Consider the following 18,170-nt stretch of genomic DNA (forward strand, 5'->3'; position numbering starts at 1 on the left):
GCAGAGAGGCAGAATAAAAATGGAGGCCGTGCTGTTCATTTGTAATTTGTGAAATAAATTAATAACCACGTACGATTTTTTTTTTGTTCACTTTACAATTATGCAAATTGTTGTGTTGATTCGTTACCTAAAATCAACAACAACAAAAATGCATAAATGCAAGTGACTGAAATGGGACAAAGCTCAGTCCATGGTAAAGCAAGGCAGCCACATTTTGATTCTTCTACTGTCTAGTTTCCTAAAAAAGAAAAAATCATGATTTGTTTTTGCCTGAGCTAAGCACATCCTCTAATCGCTGACTGTGTTTCTTTTTGGTAAAACTTTGTGGAAATCACTTTTTTGATTTTTTCTTTTTATAATTTGAATATGTACAGTTCAAATTCTTGACAAGTGTGGCAGCTTTTCTTTCTGCTTCTTGTTGCAAATAATCTCCTGATCTCCCAAAAAGGGTTTACACGCACAGAACACTGTGAATTGAGATTGAAAAGTACTGACTTTCATTTCGGGAGAGAAAAACATAAAGAAAAAAAAAATCCATGTCAGTGAGATAAAGAAATGTAGATAAAAGGGAAGAAGAGAGACGCAGCAGCAGTGCAAAATAGAGTTTCCTGTTTAGACAGAAGACAAACAAATTTGACACCAAAAGTCAAGGCTGAGAAAAGCTGCTGCTCACCAGAGTCATGTGACTGCCGTGACCACAGATTTCCTAGAGCCAGATTTCAACAGCCTGCTACCACAGACAGTACAAACTGGTGCCTCCTAATGTTTTTCTTTTACTAAATTGTCTCTGAAAACTCTTGCTTCCACCGGCAGTTCTCATTCTGACAAATATAATCCCACAAACCCTCGGTGTTTTACAGATGACAACAAAATCTAGATGTTTCTCTCATGACTGTATTCTAAAGAGGCAGCATTATGTAAAAGTGATTCTTTTCAGCTTTGCATCACATTATAATGTCGCTCCCTCATCAAATACATACCTGGATTGTCGCCTTGGTTCTTTCATGCATGCTTGAGAAATCCTTTAATCTCCATGGTAACCATTCAGCTGTGAAAAATGCCTGGGTGGACGTAGCCCCGCCTTCGAGGACAAAGCTCCTCCGAGCTGCAGTTTCTGAGATTCTGCATTACAAATCACAGCTTCCTAGTGACCCCCCCAGCTCAGCTCCTCCAGACTAGCCTCCAGCAATTAGCAAACACCTGGTGGAGCGTCTGCTGAGCTCATAATAGAAGCTTCTTCTCAGAGAAACGCTGGTAAAAACAATGTTAAAGGGTTAATAGAGGAGCCATATTGTGATGACTTCCTGAAGGCGAAGTGTCAGAAAGAAATTTCTTTAAGTCATACGTGATATGTAAGGAATTTTTAACAACTCAAGGTGACATAGTTACTTGCTTGTGCTATAAAGTGGCACTATGTGGCTGGAAAACACATAAATATGCCCCTGTTAGGTTTTTTTTTCATGTGCAGTGGTGCAGAGGTCAGCGGTATCCCTTATCTTAAAGCTGAACTCTCCTCGTCCTCTCACCTGATAAATCTCGAGGTCATCTTGGCAGTTTGCGGTCTGTCTTGAACTTTAATAAACCGTTTAAAAAGCTGAGTCAAACCACGAGAGCCCCTCATTTGAAAGTCAAAAACCTGAAAAAAAATAAATAAATGCATAAATAAAAACATTCGTCTTCACTGTAGGAGACAGAGGAACTAACTTTGAATAAAAATATTTCATGACTCGTTCGGCGGTTGTTATCTGACCGGGAACTTTCTTTTTGTTCCTTAATCTTTCTGAGTGCCGAGCAAATTTGTGATAACACATGATTAGGGGCTTCTCTTTAGCAAAGGAGGCACAGCAGCAACTTCTGTAACGTGGGTGTCTTTGCTGCCTCTTACTAACCTGTAATTGGTCTGAACCTCCACTTCCTCCCCGGTGTTCTTCTGTCTATCTGGCAAAACCCGATCAAAGCCACTAAACAGTTTCTCACGCTTTCACATTTGCTAGGCTCTAATTTTGGCTGCTGCAGGACGAAGTGAAAATGTGTGCTTATTTAGCAACTATGCCAGTAGTTTCAGTTTACTGAAAACTACTGACAAAGAGGCTGTTGAATAAAATTAGGATTTTACACAAATCAATTTAATTGTAATCAGTGTACATTTATGCACGACTGTAAGCTGTTAGAAAATATATTAATCTGCTTTTTGAATCATTCCAACTTACTCCACTCTTATTGTTTAATTCAAGCTGGTTGTCTGTTTATATGTATATATATATTTTTTATGTTGCCCATTTTTCTTTCTATATTTCCTCTTTTTGCCCCAGCTGATGCTACCTCAGCTTGATTTTAATACCACTGTACAACACAGTTCCTCATTGTGGGACTCCAAAGTGTCTGGATTTGAATCTTGGTAGGATGTACAGAGTACCAGGCATACAGTTATGTGCAAACAGCAACATTATATTCAATATCAACATTTATTTTAATGGCTAAGAGTTTTGATCTCCAGTGAATCACGTTTTCAAAACAATCCAAACTTTGTCCGTATTGTCAGTATTGCTATTTTCTCCACTGCTTGTACCAGAAAGGTCCATCAATAAGTACCAATGAATTTGAAAATATGATGAAAAACAGTTCCTGTCTGCAGTTTATTGATATAAAATCACACTTATTAATGAAGTGTAATACAAATGGATGTTTCTCAGGAGCAGTATTTGTGTTTGTGGGTCCAGGATTGCCGGGTCACGCAGTCACAGCCTAAAAAAGTATTGAATTGTTTGTATCTTTACCGTTATCACAATAAGGTTATAATAGTTTTGGGTTTTTCATTGTAGTTTATTTTGTTGTGACTTTTGTCTAATTCAGTTTTAGTTTTTAGAGTGGGTTTGCTAGGTTTTATTAGTAAAGTATTGCTTAGTTGCAGTTTAGGTTTCATTAATTGTAGTTTTAGTTTTTTTATATACTTTAATATTTAGGGTCAGAACTCAAAAAGGTAAATGTATTGTGATTATACATTTATCGAGTAATAAATACTCAGCTAAAAATAGCATTTAAAAAAAAATGTATTTAATTACCGACTTTCTCTCCCACATTTTGCGAGTCACCTGTGTTTTATGCCGTTTATCTTTTTCTGTACTGAAATGAATTTTGTTGTGCTTCTGTTCGGTGACAATAAAGGCTGATTCCAAAGAAGAAATGGTGAGGACCAGGGTAAGGTTTTTAAATATTTTAATACTTTTCTTAAAAAACAAAACAAAACAAAAAAAAAAACATAGATGCTGTACTCCATTATATGAAGATGAATCTATTGACCTCAATGCCTCAGTCACCAACATACCAACACATTGTTCTGGGTAAAATAAATCATAGAAGAAAATAAAACAGCGAAGGAGAAATAGGACACCTTGAAGATGTGAAGAAAAGAAAAAGGAGAAAAAAAAATACAGAAAATGACAGAGCAGAAAACACTCCAGATCTCCGAGCCAAACCTCAAGGAAGCGGGAAAAGCTCCCACTTCCAGATCAACACAATGGCACACAAAGTCCAAAACGCTCTCAGTGCGGACGACGACGAGCGCGAGGTCAGAGTGACGAAGGACAGAACGAAGAGAAGTCCATTAGACGACTGAAACTGTGATGATGGTGGCAGGCGAGATGGGAAGGAAAGACTAAAAATATCCACATGAAGGGAAGAAAACAAAAATAAAAGAAATATAAAAAAAATAAAAAAACCAGACTAAAACACTTAAGTGCAGATTTATCCAGTAAGTACAAAATGATGGGACCTAGGCGCGTAAAACTCCTTTGAAGAAAGAGAAAACCAGTTGCATAACTTTCGATTTAAAAGGCCGGGAAGAGGGGGAGGGAGGGGAAGCAAAATTTTAAATAGCAATGATGACAGTCTTTAATATAAAGTGAAGAGACAATGCAATTTACATGTAAAAAACGTGAAACAACTTTCAGCACTCAATGGATTTGTTTTGGCATAGAGTTAAGAAAAAAATAAAACAAAACAAAAACTGAAAATGTGAGAATAAGACAGACGAAACAATCCTCTCAATAGAATCATAAAAAAAGTTTTGTTTTTTTTTTGTTGGTTTTTCTTCTTTACAGTAAAGTCTACAAAATCAAAACCATAGCTCAGAGATGAACACAGACACGAGCTTTGCTCTCCACAAAGATATCCCTCTCATATTCTTCAATGACTTACTTTTTTTTGTCATATATAATATATATATTTGTGTATCTATTTTTATATATATATATAATATGTATAATTTGTAGGGCGTGATTAGTTTACAGGCCGGAGCGCTAAGGCAAGGGACGCACTTTGAAAACTTATGAAACATGGTTGCTTCTTCCGTGGTCACTCCTGATTGTTGCAGAGGGGGAAGTGGAAGGTGAAAGGAGGTCTTATAAAAAAACAACAAAACAACAAAAACAAAAACAAAACACACTGTATCCTGAGAAAACAATAAGCTTCTAAATGATAGGTGACGAAAACCTTACAAACTTAACCACAAGAGTCCAGATTCCCCCAGTGAAAATCTGAGGGGAGAGGAGAAAAGTAAAAACAAAGCAGGCTGTTTTATTTGTTCTCCTGTTAGCTAAAGTCCCCCAGAAATAAAAAAAAGAAAAAAACAGAAACTGCTCCAGTTTATAATTTAACATAATGAAGGAGATTCAATTTCGATTCTCTCCTAAAATTTTCAGACTGCTCATCCCGTCGTCCTTGGAGATCAATAAGTAACCAATGAACATCAAGCAGGAAACCCGGGAGGGAGAAAGCCGTTTCTCTACGTTCCCAATCACAACAAGCTAACGTGGCCGAGAGGTTTCTGCTAGGTCCGGGCGGTGATGTGGATTTGTGTCATCGGCAGCAACCATGTATCTCAGAGCTGTTTCTCGTGACGCTTGTACATTTGGAAACGTTGTAACTTATCAAGTCCTCGTCTATTGCTCTTTTTTTTTTTTCTTTCCTTTTCAGAAAAGACTCTCCTCGAAAATCGCCATAAGGTCGCTCTGGAAATTGATGTCGATGTTGTCCGCCATCTGCAGAGAAAACGAAAAGGTAAAACGACGATGAGACGCGATTTAAAGAAAAAAAAAAAAAAAAAAAAAAAAAAAAAAAAAAGTGCGTACAGCCTCTCTGAAGCGCCGGTCCCGTTCGCGGAGGCGCTCCCGGTCCCTCTGCTGGTCCAGAGCGCTGTGTGCTGCTGCTGCCGCCACGGGCGGAGGGGGCGGAGCTTGTTGTTTGGCGGGAGCCGGCGGCGGCTGAGGGGAGTGAGTGGGCGGAGAGGAGACGGGGGGAGGGGTCGGAGCGAGGGGCGACTGTCGCCCTCGGCGACCGTGCTCCGTTGTGTCGTCATCATCGCGGCTGTGACATGGAAACAGGAAGCAGCAGTATGTTTTTATTTGATCAAGTTACCTGGTGCCACTGATGCCGATTTAGGCCTTTTCAAAATGATGCAAAATTAAACCAAGCAACACAAAAAAAAGTTTTGGAAGGAAATAAAAACTTTTTGCATGGGAATGCAAAAAAATCTGCGAGGGAATTCAAAAGAAAAGAAATTTCCTCACCTCCCCTAACTTTTTTTTTTTTTCTTTGCTAATTCTGAGTCGTTTCTTCATCATTCGGAGTGAGCTGTTTTCTGTCCCTCCTACTTACCGTAGCATCTCCTGCACTCTCTTGGCCTGCTCTGCCTGGGCTTTCAGCTGTCTCTCCCGCTCCTCCTTCTCCATGGCGACTCGCTTATAGCGCTCGAAGCTGTCGCTGGACGAGCGCAGCGATGACGTCGGCGCAGACTGGGAGCGTTGAGCCAGGCTGGCCCAGGAGCCCATGTTCTTTAGTTTCACATCCTGGGACGGAAACACAGCAGGATTAGTGGGAAATAAAGACGGTTTTTATTGGGTGCGGCACTATTTTATGCATTTATTTTGTATTTTTGTGTGTACCGGTGTCTTTTTGGGTGCGATGGGGGTCTTGGGTTCTTGCTTGATTTTGTTCTCCGGTTGGGAGGCGGGCGGCGATGGGGAGTTGGGGAGGCGGGAAACGGGACGAGAACCATCCAGCGGCTTCATCTCCAAACCTAAACACACGTTTAGGGAGAAATGAGGAACCAGAGAAACGTCATCGCTTCCAAACTCAAATCTAAATTTTTATTGGTTTTCCCTCCAAATATTTCCAGACATTTATTAACGAAAATAATTAGTTAGTTGCAGTCCTAATCTGAAGACAACACAATGTTTATGTTGTCTTCAGATTAGGACTGCAACTAACTAATTATTTTCGTAATCGATTATTCTATAATCTGACGATTAATCAATTAATCACATAAAAAACATATTTACAGATGAAGAATTTTTAACATCTTAAAAGCAAAATGTACAAAATGTTATGTTTTGTACCATTTTGGCTCAATTACTGCTCTATGCTGCTTTTACAGCAACCTTCTTTTTAGTCGGTATAATTCAAATAACGATTAATAATTTACTAAATTAGTCGATTAATCCATTTAGTCGTTTCAGGCCTACTCCAGATTTGAGTACTAAAGGGATATTGCACTTTTTTAAAAGTGTTTGGACTCAGATCTGCTTCATTTTGAAATCTATAAAACGTAAAACATTTAAAATTTTCTCTGGCTTTGACCAATCTTACAGAAACGCTGTTTTACCCTTCCTTAGCAGAGAATAAACATTTCACTCACTGTGTTTGTTGTCATGTTTGTGTGCGTCTTGGCGGACTGCAGGGCTGAAAGGTGATGAAGGTAGACCTGGAGACTGCGAAGGCTTCTCCTCTTTGACTCCCACCAGGTTGGACCTCTGCTCCTACGCCAAGCCCAATCACACAGAACTCAGTGCAGTCGCCACACATCGACACAGTGATGCAACGTTCCCGATTGGCTTACATGCTTCTTGGTCTGTAAAGGTGACTGCTGTCCCATTGGATGAAACTGAGGCATTTGAGGCGAATGCATCATTAGAGGAGACGGGCTTTCACGCAGGCAGCCTAAACACAGGGAACAAGAAGTTCAGTTTATCTACAGCTGAGCTCTCTAGCACCACCGTATGGATGAATACCAGAATGACAACAAACAAACAAACAAAAAACACTAAACAAAACAAAACAAAATATATATATATATATAACTAGTAAATGTAAAAATCTAAACATGCGTATCTTAGATGCAAGGTTCATATGTTAGTTATTAAGAGCTGTGGAACTTTCCAGCTCATCTCCAATCTGTCCTCTGTCACTACGCTGGTAGTTTTCAGTCGTTTCAAGTTAAAATAAAATAAAACTTCAACCATGTAAAATGACAGAAAAAGAAAATATTTAAGAAGGAAACCAAACAACTTGCAAAAAACATTAAAGCTCAGTACGATAACTTCAATATTGACGTTTATCAACTAACCTCAAGTAACTATTTTACTTTCAGTTGTTATGAAAATGGTATATATATATATATCAAATATGAATTAAAAGAAATTTTACTTTGAAATTTCATGCCTTGAAATTGGGTGTCCGTCTCTTTAAGAAGCTCCTGCTCTTTCTGAAACTCTGCCTTCAGGAAGTCATCACAACGTGGCTCCTCTATTAACCCTTTAACAAGGTTTTTATCAGCGTTTCACTGAGAAATAGTTTGTAGATCAGTAGATCCACAGTTCCACCAGATGTTTGCTAATTGCTGCTGGCTAGTCTGAAGGAGCCGAGTGGTGGAGTTGTTCTGTTCTGCTCTGTGATGTGGAAGCCTGGAAACTGCAACTCTGAGGAGGAGCTTCGTCCTCAAAGGCGGAGCTTCGTCCACCCAGGTGTTTTGAACAGTTGAACGGTTGCCATGGGAGACTAAATGATTTCTCTAAATTTGCATGAAAGAATCAAAGCAACATTAAAGGTAATGCTATGAGCTCAAAAATACTGCCCCTTTAATGTTCTCTAAGCAGGAGGCTGTTGAAAGTGAGAATTTGTTCTCAATCAACTTACCTGGTTAAATAAAGGTTTAACAAAATAAAAACCCCCACTGTGTTTAATGTGGTACCTTTAGTTGAGAAGGCCTCTACTGTGTTGTGTGGGGATGGCTGCTGCTGATGCTGGAGCTGCTGGACCTTCTGCTGCAGGACAGCACCCTTCAGCTGCTGGGACCCCGCCGGCTGGGAATTCGGGAACAGCTGGGGAACGTGAGCTGGGACGTGTCTCTGCGTCTGGGTGGGCGGTGCCGCCGCCAAGACCTGCGTGTGTATCGACTGCAGGAGCTGGGAAGCGGCCTGCCCAGGCGAGTGTGTGTGCAGCGGCTGCAGCGGCTGCTGCAGCTGCGGCGGCTGCTGCTGCTGCGGCGGCATGGTAACCCGGGGCTGCAGCGACTGCAGCAGGTTGTGAACCTGACTGAGCGGCGGCGTCTCGGAGCTGTTCGGCACAGGCTCTTCGTCGTCCTCCAGCAACGCCTGAGGAGGTTGAGCTGAGAGGGTACCCAGGATGCCGTGCGACGGCGGCGACGGGACGCGTGGGCGGAGGACGGGCTGCGGGAGGCTCATGGGAAGCGTGGGTTGAAGCTGGGCAGGGACGGCGGGAGGCGCAGGAGGCAGGGTAGGCAGCAAGGATGGAGGAGGCTGCGGCGGTTTGGGCGGAAGAGGCGCAGCGCGGTTGCTAGGTCTGGATGGTTGCTGGGGGAGGGCGTTGTGGATGGCTGCAAACATGGAAGAAAAAGAAGGAGGGGACAACCTTTGAAGCCTAATCCAACAATCTATCACGACATATTCTATTAAAAACGTAGCAATGTGCAGAAATTAGGGTTTCGACTAGGGCTGGACGACACGGCGGAGAAACATACTGCCTTGCATGAAAGAATCAAGGCAACACTCCAGGCATGTTTTTGATGATTGAATAACATTATAACATGATGCAAAGCTCAAAAAAGTTTAATTTACATAAAACTTCCCCTTTAAAGAATAATTTAGGCTGCTATGTTGATATGCTGAAGCCGCAGCACTGAAATACTCACCTGGGGAAGGAACGATGGGATGCTGGTTTAGGAAAGGATGCGTGTCGGTCGGTGTCTGGTTGAGGGGTGCGTTTGCGTTCAGCAGGCCCGGGGGTAACGCTGCCCCGGCGGCGGTGCTGGACTCTGCGTTTGACTCGGTCAGGTGGGAATTCATGAAATGTGCCAGAGGGTCGAATCCCGAGGACAGCAGCTGAGAGGAATCCAGCGGCGGGACAGAGGGAGCGGATACAAACGGGGGCTTGGACTGGAACAGCTGGGGTTGTGTTTGAGGCGCGGGGGCGACTGGGAGCATCCCACTGGGAGGAAGAGGAGGAGGAGGAGGCGGCTGGTGGTTCCCTCTCTTGGAGTCCTTGTTGGGTAACGTCTTCTTCTGTTGCTTGGGAACCAGCCCTGCAGACACGAGACAAATGAGATTCAAGAGAGGACAAAAGTCAACATTTACAGGCTGAATACTTGAGGGTGCCAATCAGTAAAAACACATAAGTGAAGTAAAGACGTTACCATTCTCAGAGTCCTCACTGTCTGAGGAGTCGCTGCTGCCTGAAGATGAAGATCCTGTCTTTATCTTGGTCATTTCCAGAGACTTCTCTACTGCAACAAAAGCCATCAAACTTTAACAACTTCAACAAAACAAGTATTTAATGTCCATATCAGATTGGCACAAAGACAACAAATCCTAAATTGAACTGTGTTTAAATAATCCGTACAGAACAAAATAATTCAGAATTCAGTGGCGTAAGTATTGTAGATTTTGAATCAGAGCCAATCAAATACAGTCCAGTTTTAATTAATAAATGCAAAGTGAACACTGTAATGTGCCAAATGAACCAAAACGTTTGGAAAAACCTGTTCCCCTCCTCGCCTGCGGAGGCGCTGCACTGAGAACCACGGAGGGAAGCGACACTGAGCGCAACTTCTTTCCTCACGAAATGTAAACAAACATGGNGGAAGAAAAGAAAAAGGAGAAAAAAAAATACAGAAAATGACAGAGCAGAAAACACTCCAGATCTCCGAGCCAAACCTCAAGGAAGCGGGAAAAGCTCCCACTTCCAGATCAACACAATGGCACACAAAGTCCAAAACGCTCTCAGTGCGGACGACGACGAGCGCGAGGTCAGAGTGACGAAGGACAGAACGAAGAGAAGTCCATTAGACGACTGAAACTGTGATGATGGTGGCAGGCGAGATGGGAAGGAAAGACTAAAAATATCCACATGAAGGGAAGAAAACAAAAATAAAAGAAATATAAAAAAAATAAAAAAACCAGACTAAAACACTTAAGTGCAGATTTATCCAGTAAGTACAAAATGATGGGACCTAGGCGCGTAAAACTCCTTTGAAGAAAGAGAAAACCAGTTGCATAACTTTCGATTTAAAAGGCCGGGAAGAGGGGGAGGGAGGGGAAGCAAAATTTTAAATAGCAATGATGACAGTCTTTAATATAAAGTGAAGAGACAATGCAATTTACATGTAAAAAACGTGAAACAACTTTCAGCACTCAATGGATTTGTTTTGGCATAGAGTTAAGAAAAAAATAAAACAAAACAAAAACTGAAAATGTGAGAATAAGACAGACGAAACAATCCTCTCAATAGAATCATAAAAAAAGTTTTGTTTTTTTTTTGTTGGTTTTTCTTCTTTACAGTAAAGTCTACAAAATCAAAACCATAGCTCAGAGATGAACACAGACACGAGCTTTGCTCTCCACAAAGATATCCCTCTCATATTCTTCAATGACTTACTTTTTTTTGTCATATATAATATATATATTTGTGTATCTATTTTTATATATATATATAATATGTATAATTTGTAGGGCGTGATTAGTTTACAGGCCGGAGCGCTAAGGCAAGGGACGCACTTTGAAAACTTATGAAACATGGTTGCTTCTTCCGTGGTCACTCCTGATTGTTGCAGAGGGGGAAGTGGAAGGTGAAAGGAGGTCTTATAAAAAAACAACAAAACAACAAAAACAAAAACAAAACACACTGTATCCTGAGAAAACAATAAGCTTCTAAATGATAGGTGACGAAAACCTTACAAACTTAACCACAAGAGTCCAGATTCCCCCAGTGAAAATCTGAGGGGAGAGGAGAAAAGTAAAAACAAAGCAGGCTGTTTTATTTGTTCTCCTGTTAGCTAAAGTCCCCCAGAAATAAAAAAAAGAAAAAAACAGAAACTGCTCCAGTTTATAATTTAACATAATGAAGGAGATTCAATTTCGATTCTCTCCTAAAATTTTCAGACTGCTCATCCCGTCGTCCTTGGAGATCAATAAGTAACCAATGAACATCAAGCAGGAAACCCGGGAGGGAGAAAGCCGTTTCTCTACGTTCCCAATCACAACAAGCTAACGTGGCCGAGAGGTTTCTGCTAGGTCCGGGCGGTGATGTGGATTTGTGTCATCGGCAGCAACCATGTATCTCAGAGCTGTTTCTCGTGACGCTTGTACATTTGGAAACGTTGTAACTTATCAAGTCCTCGTCTATTGCTCTTTTTTTTTTTTCTTTCCTTTTCAGAAAAGACTCTCCTCGAAAATCGCCATAAGGTCGCTCTGGAAATTGATGTCGATGTTGTCCGCCATCTGCAGAGAAAACGAAAAGGTAAAACGACGATGAGACGCGATTTAAAGAAAAAAAAAAAAAAAAAAAAAAAAAAAAAAAAAAGTGCGTACAGCCTCTCTGAAGCGCCGGTCCCGTTCGCGGAGGCGCTCCCGGTCCCTCTGCTGGTCCAGAGCGCTGTGTGCTGCTGCTGCCGCCACGGGCGGAGGGGGCGGAGCTTGTTGTTTGGCGGGAGCCGGCGGCGGCTGAGGGGAGTGAGTGGGCGGAGAGGAGACGGGGGGAGGGGTCGGAGCGAGGGGCGACTGTCGCCCTCGGCGACCGTGCTCCGTTGTGTCGTCATCATCGCGGCTGTGACATGGAAACAGGAAGCAGCAGTATGTTTTTATTTGATCAAGTTACCTGGTGCCACTGATGCCGATTTAGGCCTTTTCAAAATGATGCAAAATTAAACCAAGCAACACAAAAAAAAGTTTTGGAAGGAAATAAAAACTTTTTGCATGGGAATGCAAAAAAATCTGCGAGGGAATTCAAAAGAAAAGAAATTTCCTCACCTCCCCTAACTTTTTTTTTTTTTTCTTTGCTAATTCTGAGTCGTTTCTTCATCATTCGGAGTGAGCTGTTTTCTGTCCCTCCTACTTACCGTAGCATCTCCTGCACTCTCTTGGCCTGCTCTGCCTGGGCTTTCAGCTGTCTCTCCCGCTCCTCCTTCTCCATGGCGACTCGCTTATAGCGCTCGAAGCTGTCGCTGGACGAGCGCAGCGATGACGTCGGCGCAGACTGGGAGCGTTGAGCCAGGCTGGCCCAGGAGCCCATGTTCTTTAGTTTCACATCCTGGGACGGAAACACAGCAGGATTAGTGGGAAATAAAGACGGTTTTTATTGGGTGCGGCACTATTTTATGCATTTATTTTGTATTTTTGTGTGTACCGGTGTCTTTTTGGGTGCGATGGGGGTCTTGGGTTCTTGCTTGATTTTGTTCTCCGGTTGGGAGGCGGGCGGCGATGGGGAGTTGGGGAGGCGGGAAACGGGACGAGAACCATCCAGCGGCTTCATCTCCAAACCTAAACACACGTTTAGGGAGAAATGAGGAACCAGAGAAACGTCATCGCTTCCAAACTCAAATCTAAATTTTTATTGGTTTTCCCTCCAAATATTTCCAGACATTTATTAACGAAAATAATTAGTTAGTTGCAGTCCTAATCTGAAGACAACACAATGTTTATGTTGTCTTCAGATTAGGACTGCAACTAACTAATTATTTTCGTAATCGATTATTCTATAATCTGACGATTAATCAATTAATCACATAAAAAACATATTTACAGATGAAGAATTTTTAACATCTTAAAAGCAAAATGTACAAAATGTTATGTTTTGTACCATTTTGGCTCAATTACTGCTCTATGCTGCTTTTACAGCAACCTTCTTTTTAGTCGGTATAATTCAAATAACGATTAATAATTTACTAAATTAGTCGATTAATCCATTTAGTCGTTTCAGGCCTACTCCAGATTTGAGTACTAAAGGGATATTGCACTTTTTTAAAAGTGTTTGGACTCAGATCTGCTTCATTTTGAAATCTATAAAACGTAAAACATTTAAAATTTTCTCTGGCTTTGACCAATCTTACAGAAACGCTGTTTTACCCTTCCTTAGCAGAGAATAAACATTTCACTCACTGTGTTTGTTGTCATGTTTGTGTGCGTCTTGGCGGACTGCAGGGCTGAAAGGTGATGAAGGTAGACCTGGAGACTGCGAAGGCTTCTCCTCTTTGACTCCCACCAGGTTGGACCTCTGCTCCTACGCCAAGCCCAATCACACAGAACTCAGTGCAGTCGCCACACATCGACACAGTGATGCAACGTTCCCGATTGGCTTACATGCTTCTTGGTCTGTAAAGGTGACTGCTGTCCCATTGGATGAAACTGAGGCATTTGAGGCGAATGCATCATTAGAGGAGACGGGCTTTCACGCAGGCAGCCTAAACACAGGGAACAAGAAGTTCAGTTTATCTACAGCTGAGCTCTCTAGCACCACCGTATGGATGAATACCAGAATGACAACAAACAAACAAACAAAAAACACTAAACAAAACAAAACAAAATATATATATATATATAACTAGTAAATGTAAAAATCTAAACATGCGTATCTTAGATGCAAGGTTCATATGTTAGTTATTAAGAGCTGTGGAACTTTCCAGCTCATCTCCAATCTGTCCTCTGTCACTACGCTGGTAGTTTTCAGTCGTTTCAAGTTAAAATAAAATAAAACTTCAACCATGTAAAATGACAGAAAAAGAAAATATTTAAGAAGGAAACCAAACAACTTGCAAAAAACATTAAAGCTCAGTACGATAACTTCAATATTGACGTTTATCAACTAACCTCAAGTAACTATTTTACTTTCAGTTGTTATGAAAATGGTATATATATATATATCAAATATGAATTAAAAGAAATTTTACTTTGAAATTTCATGCCTTGAAATTGGGTGTCCGTCTCTTTAAGAAGCTCCTGCTCTTTCTGAAACTCTGCCTTCAGGAAGTCATCACAACGTGGCTCCTCTATTAACCCTTTAACAAGGTTTTTATCAGCGTTTCACTGAGAAATAGTTTGTAGATCAGTAGATCCACAGTTCCACCAGATGTTTGCTAATTGCTGCTGGCTAGTCTGAAGGAGCCGAGTGGTGGAGTTGTTCTGTTCTGCTCTGTGATGTGGAAGCCTGGAAACTGCAACTCTGAGGAGGAGCTTCGTCCTCAAAGGCGGAGCTTCGTCCACCCAGGTGTTTTGAACAGTTGAACGGTTGCCATGGGAGACTAAATGATTTCTCTAAATTTGCATGAAAGAATCAAAGCAACATTAAAGGTAATGCTATGAGCTCAAAAATACTGCCCCTTTAATGTTCTCTAAGCAGGAGGCTGTTGAAAGTGAGAATTTGTTCTCAATCAACTTACCTGGTTAAATAAAGGTTTAACAAAATAAAAACCCCCACTGTGTTTAATGTGGTACCTTTAGTTGAGAAGGCCTCTACTGTGTTGTGTGGGGATGGCTGCTGCTGATGCTGGAGCTGCTGGACCTTCTGCTGCAGGACAGCACCCTTCAGCTGCTGGGACCCCGCCGGCTGGGAATTCGGGAACAGCTGGGGAACGTGAGCTGGGACGTGTCTCTGCGTCTGGGTGGGCGGTGCCGCCGCCAAGACCTGCGTGTGTATCGACTGCAGGAGCTGGGAAGCGGCCTGCCCAGGCGAGTGTGTGTGCAGCGGCTGCAGCGGCTGCTGCAGCTGCGGCGGCTGCTGCTGCTGCGGCGGCATGGTAACCCGGGGCTGCAGCGACTGCAGCAGGTTGTGAACCTGACTGAGCGGCGGCGTCTCGGAGCTGTTCGGCACAGGCTCTTCGTCGTCCTCCAGCAACGCCTGAGGAGGTTGAGCTGAGAGGGTACCCAGGATGCCGTGCGACGGCGGCGACGGGACGCGTGGGCGGAGGACGGGCTGCGGGAGGCTCATGGGAAGCGTGGGTTGAAGCTGGGCAGGGACGGCGGGAGGCGCAGGAGGCAGGGTAGGCAGCAAGGATGGAGGAGGCTGCGGCGGTTTGGGCGGAAGAGGCGCAGCGCGGTTGCTAGGTCTGGATGGTTGCTGGGGGAGGGCGTTGTGGATGGCTGCAAACATGGAAGAAAAAGAAGGAGGGGACAACCTTTGAAGCCTAATCCAACAATCTATCACGACATATTCTATTAAAAACGTAGCAATGTGCAGAAATTAGGGTTTCGACTAGGGCTGGACGACACGGCGGAGAAACATACTGCCTTGCATGAAAGAATCAAGGCAACACTCCAGGCATGTTTTTGATGATTGAATAACATTATAACATGATGCAAAGCTCAAAAAAGTTTAATTTACATAAAACTTCCCCTTTAAAGAATAATTTAGGCTGCTATGTTGATATGCTGAAGCCGCAGCACTGAAATACTCACCTGGGGAAGGAACGATGGGATGCTGGTTTAGGAAAGGATGCGTGTCGGTCGGTGTCTGGTTGAGGGGTGCGTTTGCGTTCAGCAGGCCCGGGGGTAACGCTGCCCCGGCGGCGGTGCTGGACTCTGCGTTTGACTCGGTCAGGTGGGAATTCATGAAATGTGCCAGAGGGTCGAATCCCGAGGACAGCAGCTGAGAGGAATCCAGCGGCGGGACAGAGGGAGCGGATACAAACGGGGGCTTGGACTGGAACAGCTGGGGTTGTGTTTGAGGCGCGGGGGCGACTGGGAGCATCCCACTGGGAGGAAGAGGAGGAGGAGGAGGCGGCTGGTGGTTCCCTCTCTTGGAGTCCTTGTTGGGTAACGTCTTCTTCTGTTGCTTGGGAACCAGCCCTGCAGACACGAGACAAATGAGATTCAAGAGAGGACAAAAGTCAACATTTACAGGCTGAATACTTGAGGGTGCCAATCAGTAAAAACACATAAGTGAAGTAAAGACGTTACCATTCTCAGAGTCCTCACTGTCTGAGGAGTCGCTGCTGCCTGAAGATGAAGATCCTGTCTTTATCTTGGTCATTTCCAGAGACTTCTCTACTGCAACAAAAGCCATCAAACTTTAACAACTTCAACAAAACAAGTATTTAATGTCCATATCAGATTGGCACAAAGACAACAAATCCTAAATTGAACTGTGTTTAAATAATCCGTACAGAACAAAATAATTCAGAATTCAGTGGCGTAAGTATTGTAGATTTTGAATCAGAGCCAATCAAATACAGTCCAGTTTTAATTAATAAATGCAAAGTGAACACTGTAATGTGCCAAATGAACCAAAACGTTTGGAAAAACCTGTTCCCCTCCTCGCCTGCGGAGGCGCTGCACTGAGAACCACGGAGGGAAGCGACACTGAGCGCAACTTCTTTCCTCACGAAATGTAAACAAACATGGCGAGGAGTCAGATTTTAGTGGTTGCAGGATTTTGGTTTTATCATTGGTAAAAAACCATGAGCCACTTAATCAATTTTATGAATTCATAATTTTTTTTGTTTGTTTTTGAAGAATTAATTTTAGAAAACTGTGGATGTTTTTCACCACTGAGTTTCTATAATTCAGAGTGATGTCAGCACACCGTGGGTCGGCATCTTGTTTGCCAAGCTTGTTTTACAATTTCTAATTATTTGGACTTTGAACAGACAGAAGGGATGACTGAAATGAAAGCCACTTTTTTGAAAATATTTTCAGGCATTTGTAATTTCTTTTTAAGAAAGTGAGAAAAAAACCCTGATTAAAAAAAAGGGAAATCAAACACTTATTTTTAAAACCTATCGCCCAGACAAACTCTTGATAACAGAGTTAATGCTCATTGTGCCCACAGAACGGGTTTCTGAGATCCATCTTTTTCAACCAGAACTTGGTTCAAAAACCCACCTGATGGTTTTTTCTTCTTCTTGAGGCAGCTAGACACGTATTTCTCCAGCTCCCTCAGCGTAGACGGCTTCAGGGTCTCAAAGTCGATCTCGATCTCATCGGGGTTCGAGTTTTTCAGCGACGGCTCCCTCGTCTGGATTATGTGCACGACTCGGCCGAGCTTGTCGCCGGGCAGTTTGTTGATGTCCAGGCTCAGCTGGCGCTTCTCCTCGTACGACATCGGCTTGCAAGAGCCAAAATCTGAAGAAGAAAAAAACAGAACGATGTTTTTTTGCTGATGTTTACACTGGGTCTTTGATTAACCACAAATAAAAATTCACATATTTGATGTTCATTCTAAAATGTTAAAAAATACTTTAGATATAAATTTATACAAGCTTATTATGTGAAACTAAATGGGACAACTGAATAGAAATGAGTCTGGAAATGAAAATATTTGTATGATGTTTCCAGAAGCAGTCATGCTTCGCCTCTGCTCTGTCTGAAACACACCGATGTCGTCCTCCGCTTCCAGAGAAGCTGAAGGCAGGAGAGCGATGGGTCCTGACGGAGGGGGCGGAGCTGGCCGGCTGTTTTTGAGGTCCTCTTTCTTACTGCGATGGACAAATGATGGATTTAGTCTGACTTCAAGCAGAGACGTCGTGACTGAATTCTGCAAAGGAAAACATACCTGGGCTTCTTCTTCTTCTCCTTTATCGTGACGGGATCTTTACTCTTGCTTTTCTTAGAAGTCTGAAGCATCGCGGGAGGAGAGGTTTCTGCAGGTTCCTCAGGTTCCTGCTTCTTTTTATGCTTTTCCTTCTTCTTCTCCTTCTTGTCTCTCTCTTTCTTCTTGGGCTTGCTGGTCGGTGGCTGGGAGAGCGCCGCCAGCTGCTCATGAACAGCTTTGAGCTAGGAGGTTGAAAAACACACACATTAGGTCAGGAAACGCCACAAGACGTGAATAATCCCCTCTGTGGTTGGGTAAAGCCAGCCTCCATCCTCTAACCCGGGGATGGCCAAAGAATCTGCCTGACTGAATTCAACTGACTTCCTTAAATTAATTGAAGTGATTTGAATTCAGGAGTACCACAGATTTAGCCTGAAGCTGAGACGGTCGATGCAGACAGAAACATAGAACAAATGTTAGTGAAATTTACACTGCCGGACCAAAAAAAAAAAAAAAAAAAACACTTTTTTTTTTTTTTTTTAAAAAATTAAAAAAATTTTGTTTTTTAATTTAAAAAA

General features: G+C 42.6%; 1 protein-coding gene across 1 annotated transcript in view; it reads right to left on the reverse strand.

Annotated features, from left to right (window-relative positions):
* Positions 1-4,962: 4,962 nt before the first annotated feature.
* Positions 4,963-18,170, reverse strand: part of LOC106946808 (bromodomain-containing protein 4-like) — a 37,746-nt gene continuing 24,538 nt past the window's right edge. The window contains exons 11-32 of the mRNA XM_015031430.1: positions 17,614-17,834; positions 17,436-17,536; positions 16,944-17,183; positions 16,020-16,109; positions 15,519-15,908; positions 14,559-15,203; positions 13,428-13,528; positions 13,227-13,347; positions 12,475-12,608; positions 12,188-12,378; positions 11,661-11,895; positions 11,513-11,570; positions 9,849-9,864; positions 9,488-9,597; positions 8,987-9,376; positions 8,027-8,671; positions 6,896-6,996; positions 6,695-6,815; positions 5,943-6,076; positions 5,656-5,846; positions 5,130-5,364; positions 4,963-5,039 (exon numbers count right to left, since the gene is read on the reverse strand). Of these exons, the coding sequence (XP_014886916.1) occupies positions 4,971-5,039; positions 5,130-5,364; positions 5,656-5,846; positions 5,943-6,076; positions 6,695-6,815; positions 6,896-6,996; positions 8,027-8,671; positions 8,987-9,376; positions 9,488-9,597; positions 9,849-9,864; positions 11,513-11,570; positions 11,661-11,895; positions 12,188-12,378; positions 12,475-12,608; positions 13,227-13,347; positions 13,428-13,528; positions 14,559-15,203; positions 15,519-15,908; positions 16,020-16,109; positions 16,944-17,183; positions 17,436-17,536; positions 17,614-17,834 (4,539 nt within the window). The 3' untranslated portion in view covers positions 4,963-4,970. The remainder of the gene's footprint in view (positions 5,040-5,129; positions 5,365-5,655; positions 5,847-5,942; positions 6,077-6,694; positions 6,816-6,895; positions 6,997-8,026; positions 8,672-8,986; positions 9,377-9,487; positions 9,598-9,848; positions 9,865-11,512; positions 11,571-11,660; positions 11,896-12,187; positions 12,379-12,474; positions 12,609-13,226; positions 13,348-13,427; positions 13,529-14,558; positions 15,204-15,518; positions 15,909-16,019; positions 16,110-16,943; positions 17,184-17,435; positions 17,537-17,613; positions 17,835-18,170) is intronic.

The sequence above is a fragment of the Poecilia latipinna genome, unplaced genomic scaffold (genome assembly GCF_001443285.1).
Source record: "Poecilia latipinna isolate Pla-1442-1.1 unplaced genomic scaffold, P_latipinna-1.0 Scaffold208, whole genome shotgun sequence".
In the NCBI taxonomy this organism is placed as follows: Eukaryota; Metazoa; Chordata; class Actinopteri; order Cyprinodontiformes; family Poeciliidae; genus Poecilia; species Poecilia latipinna.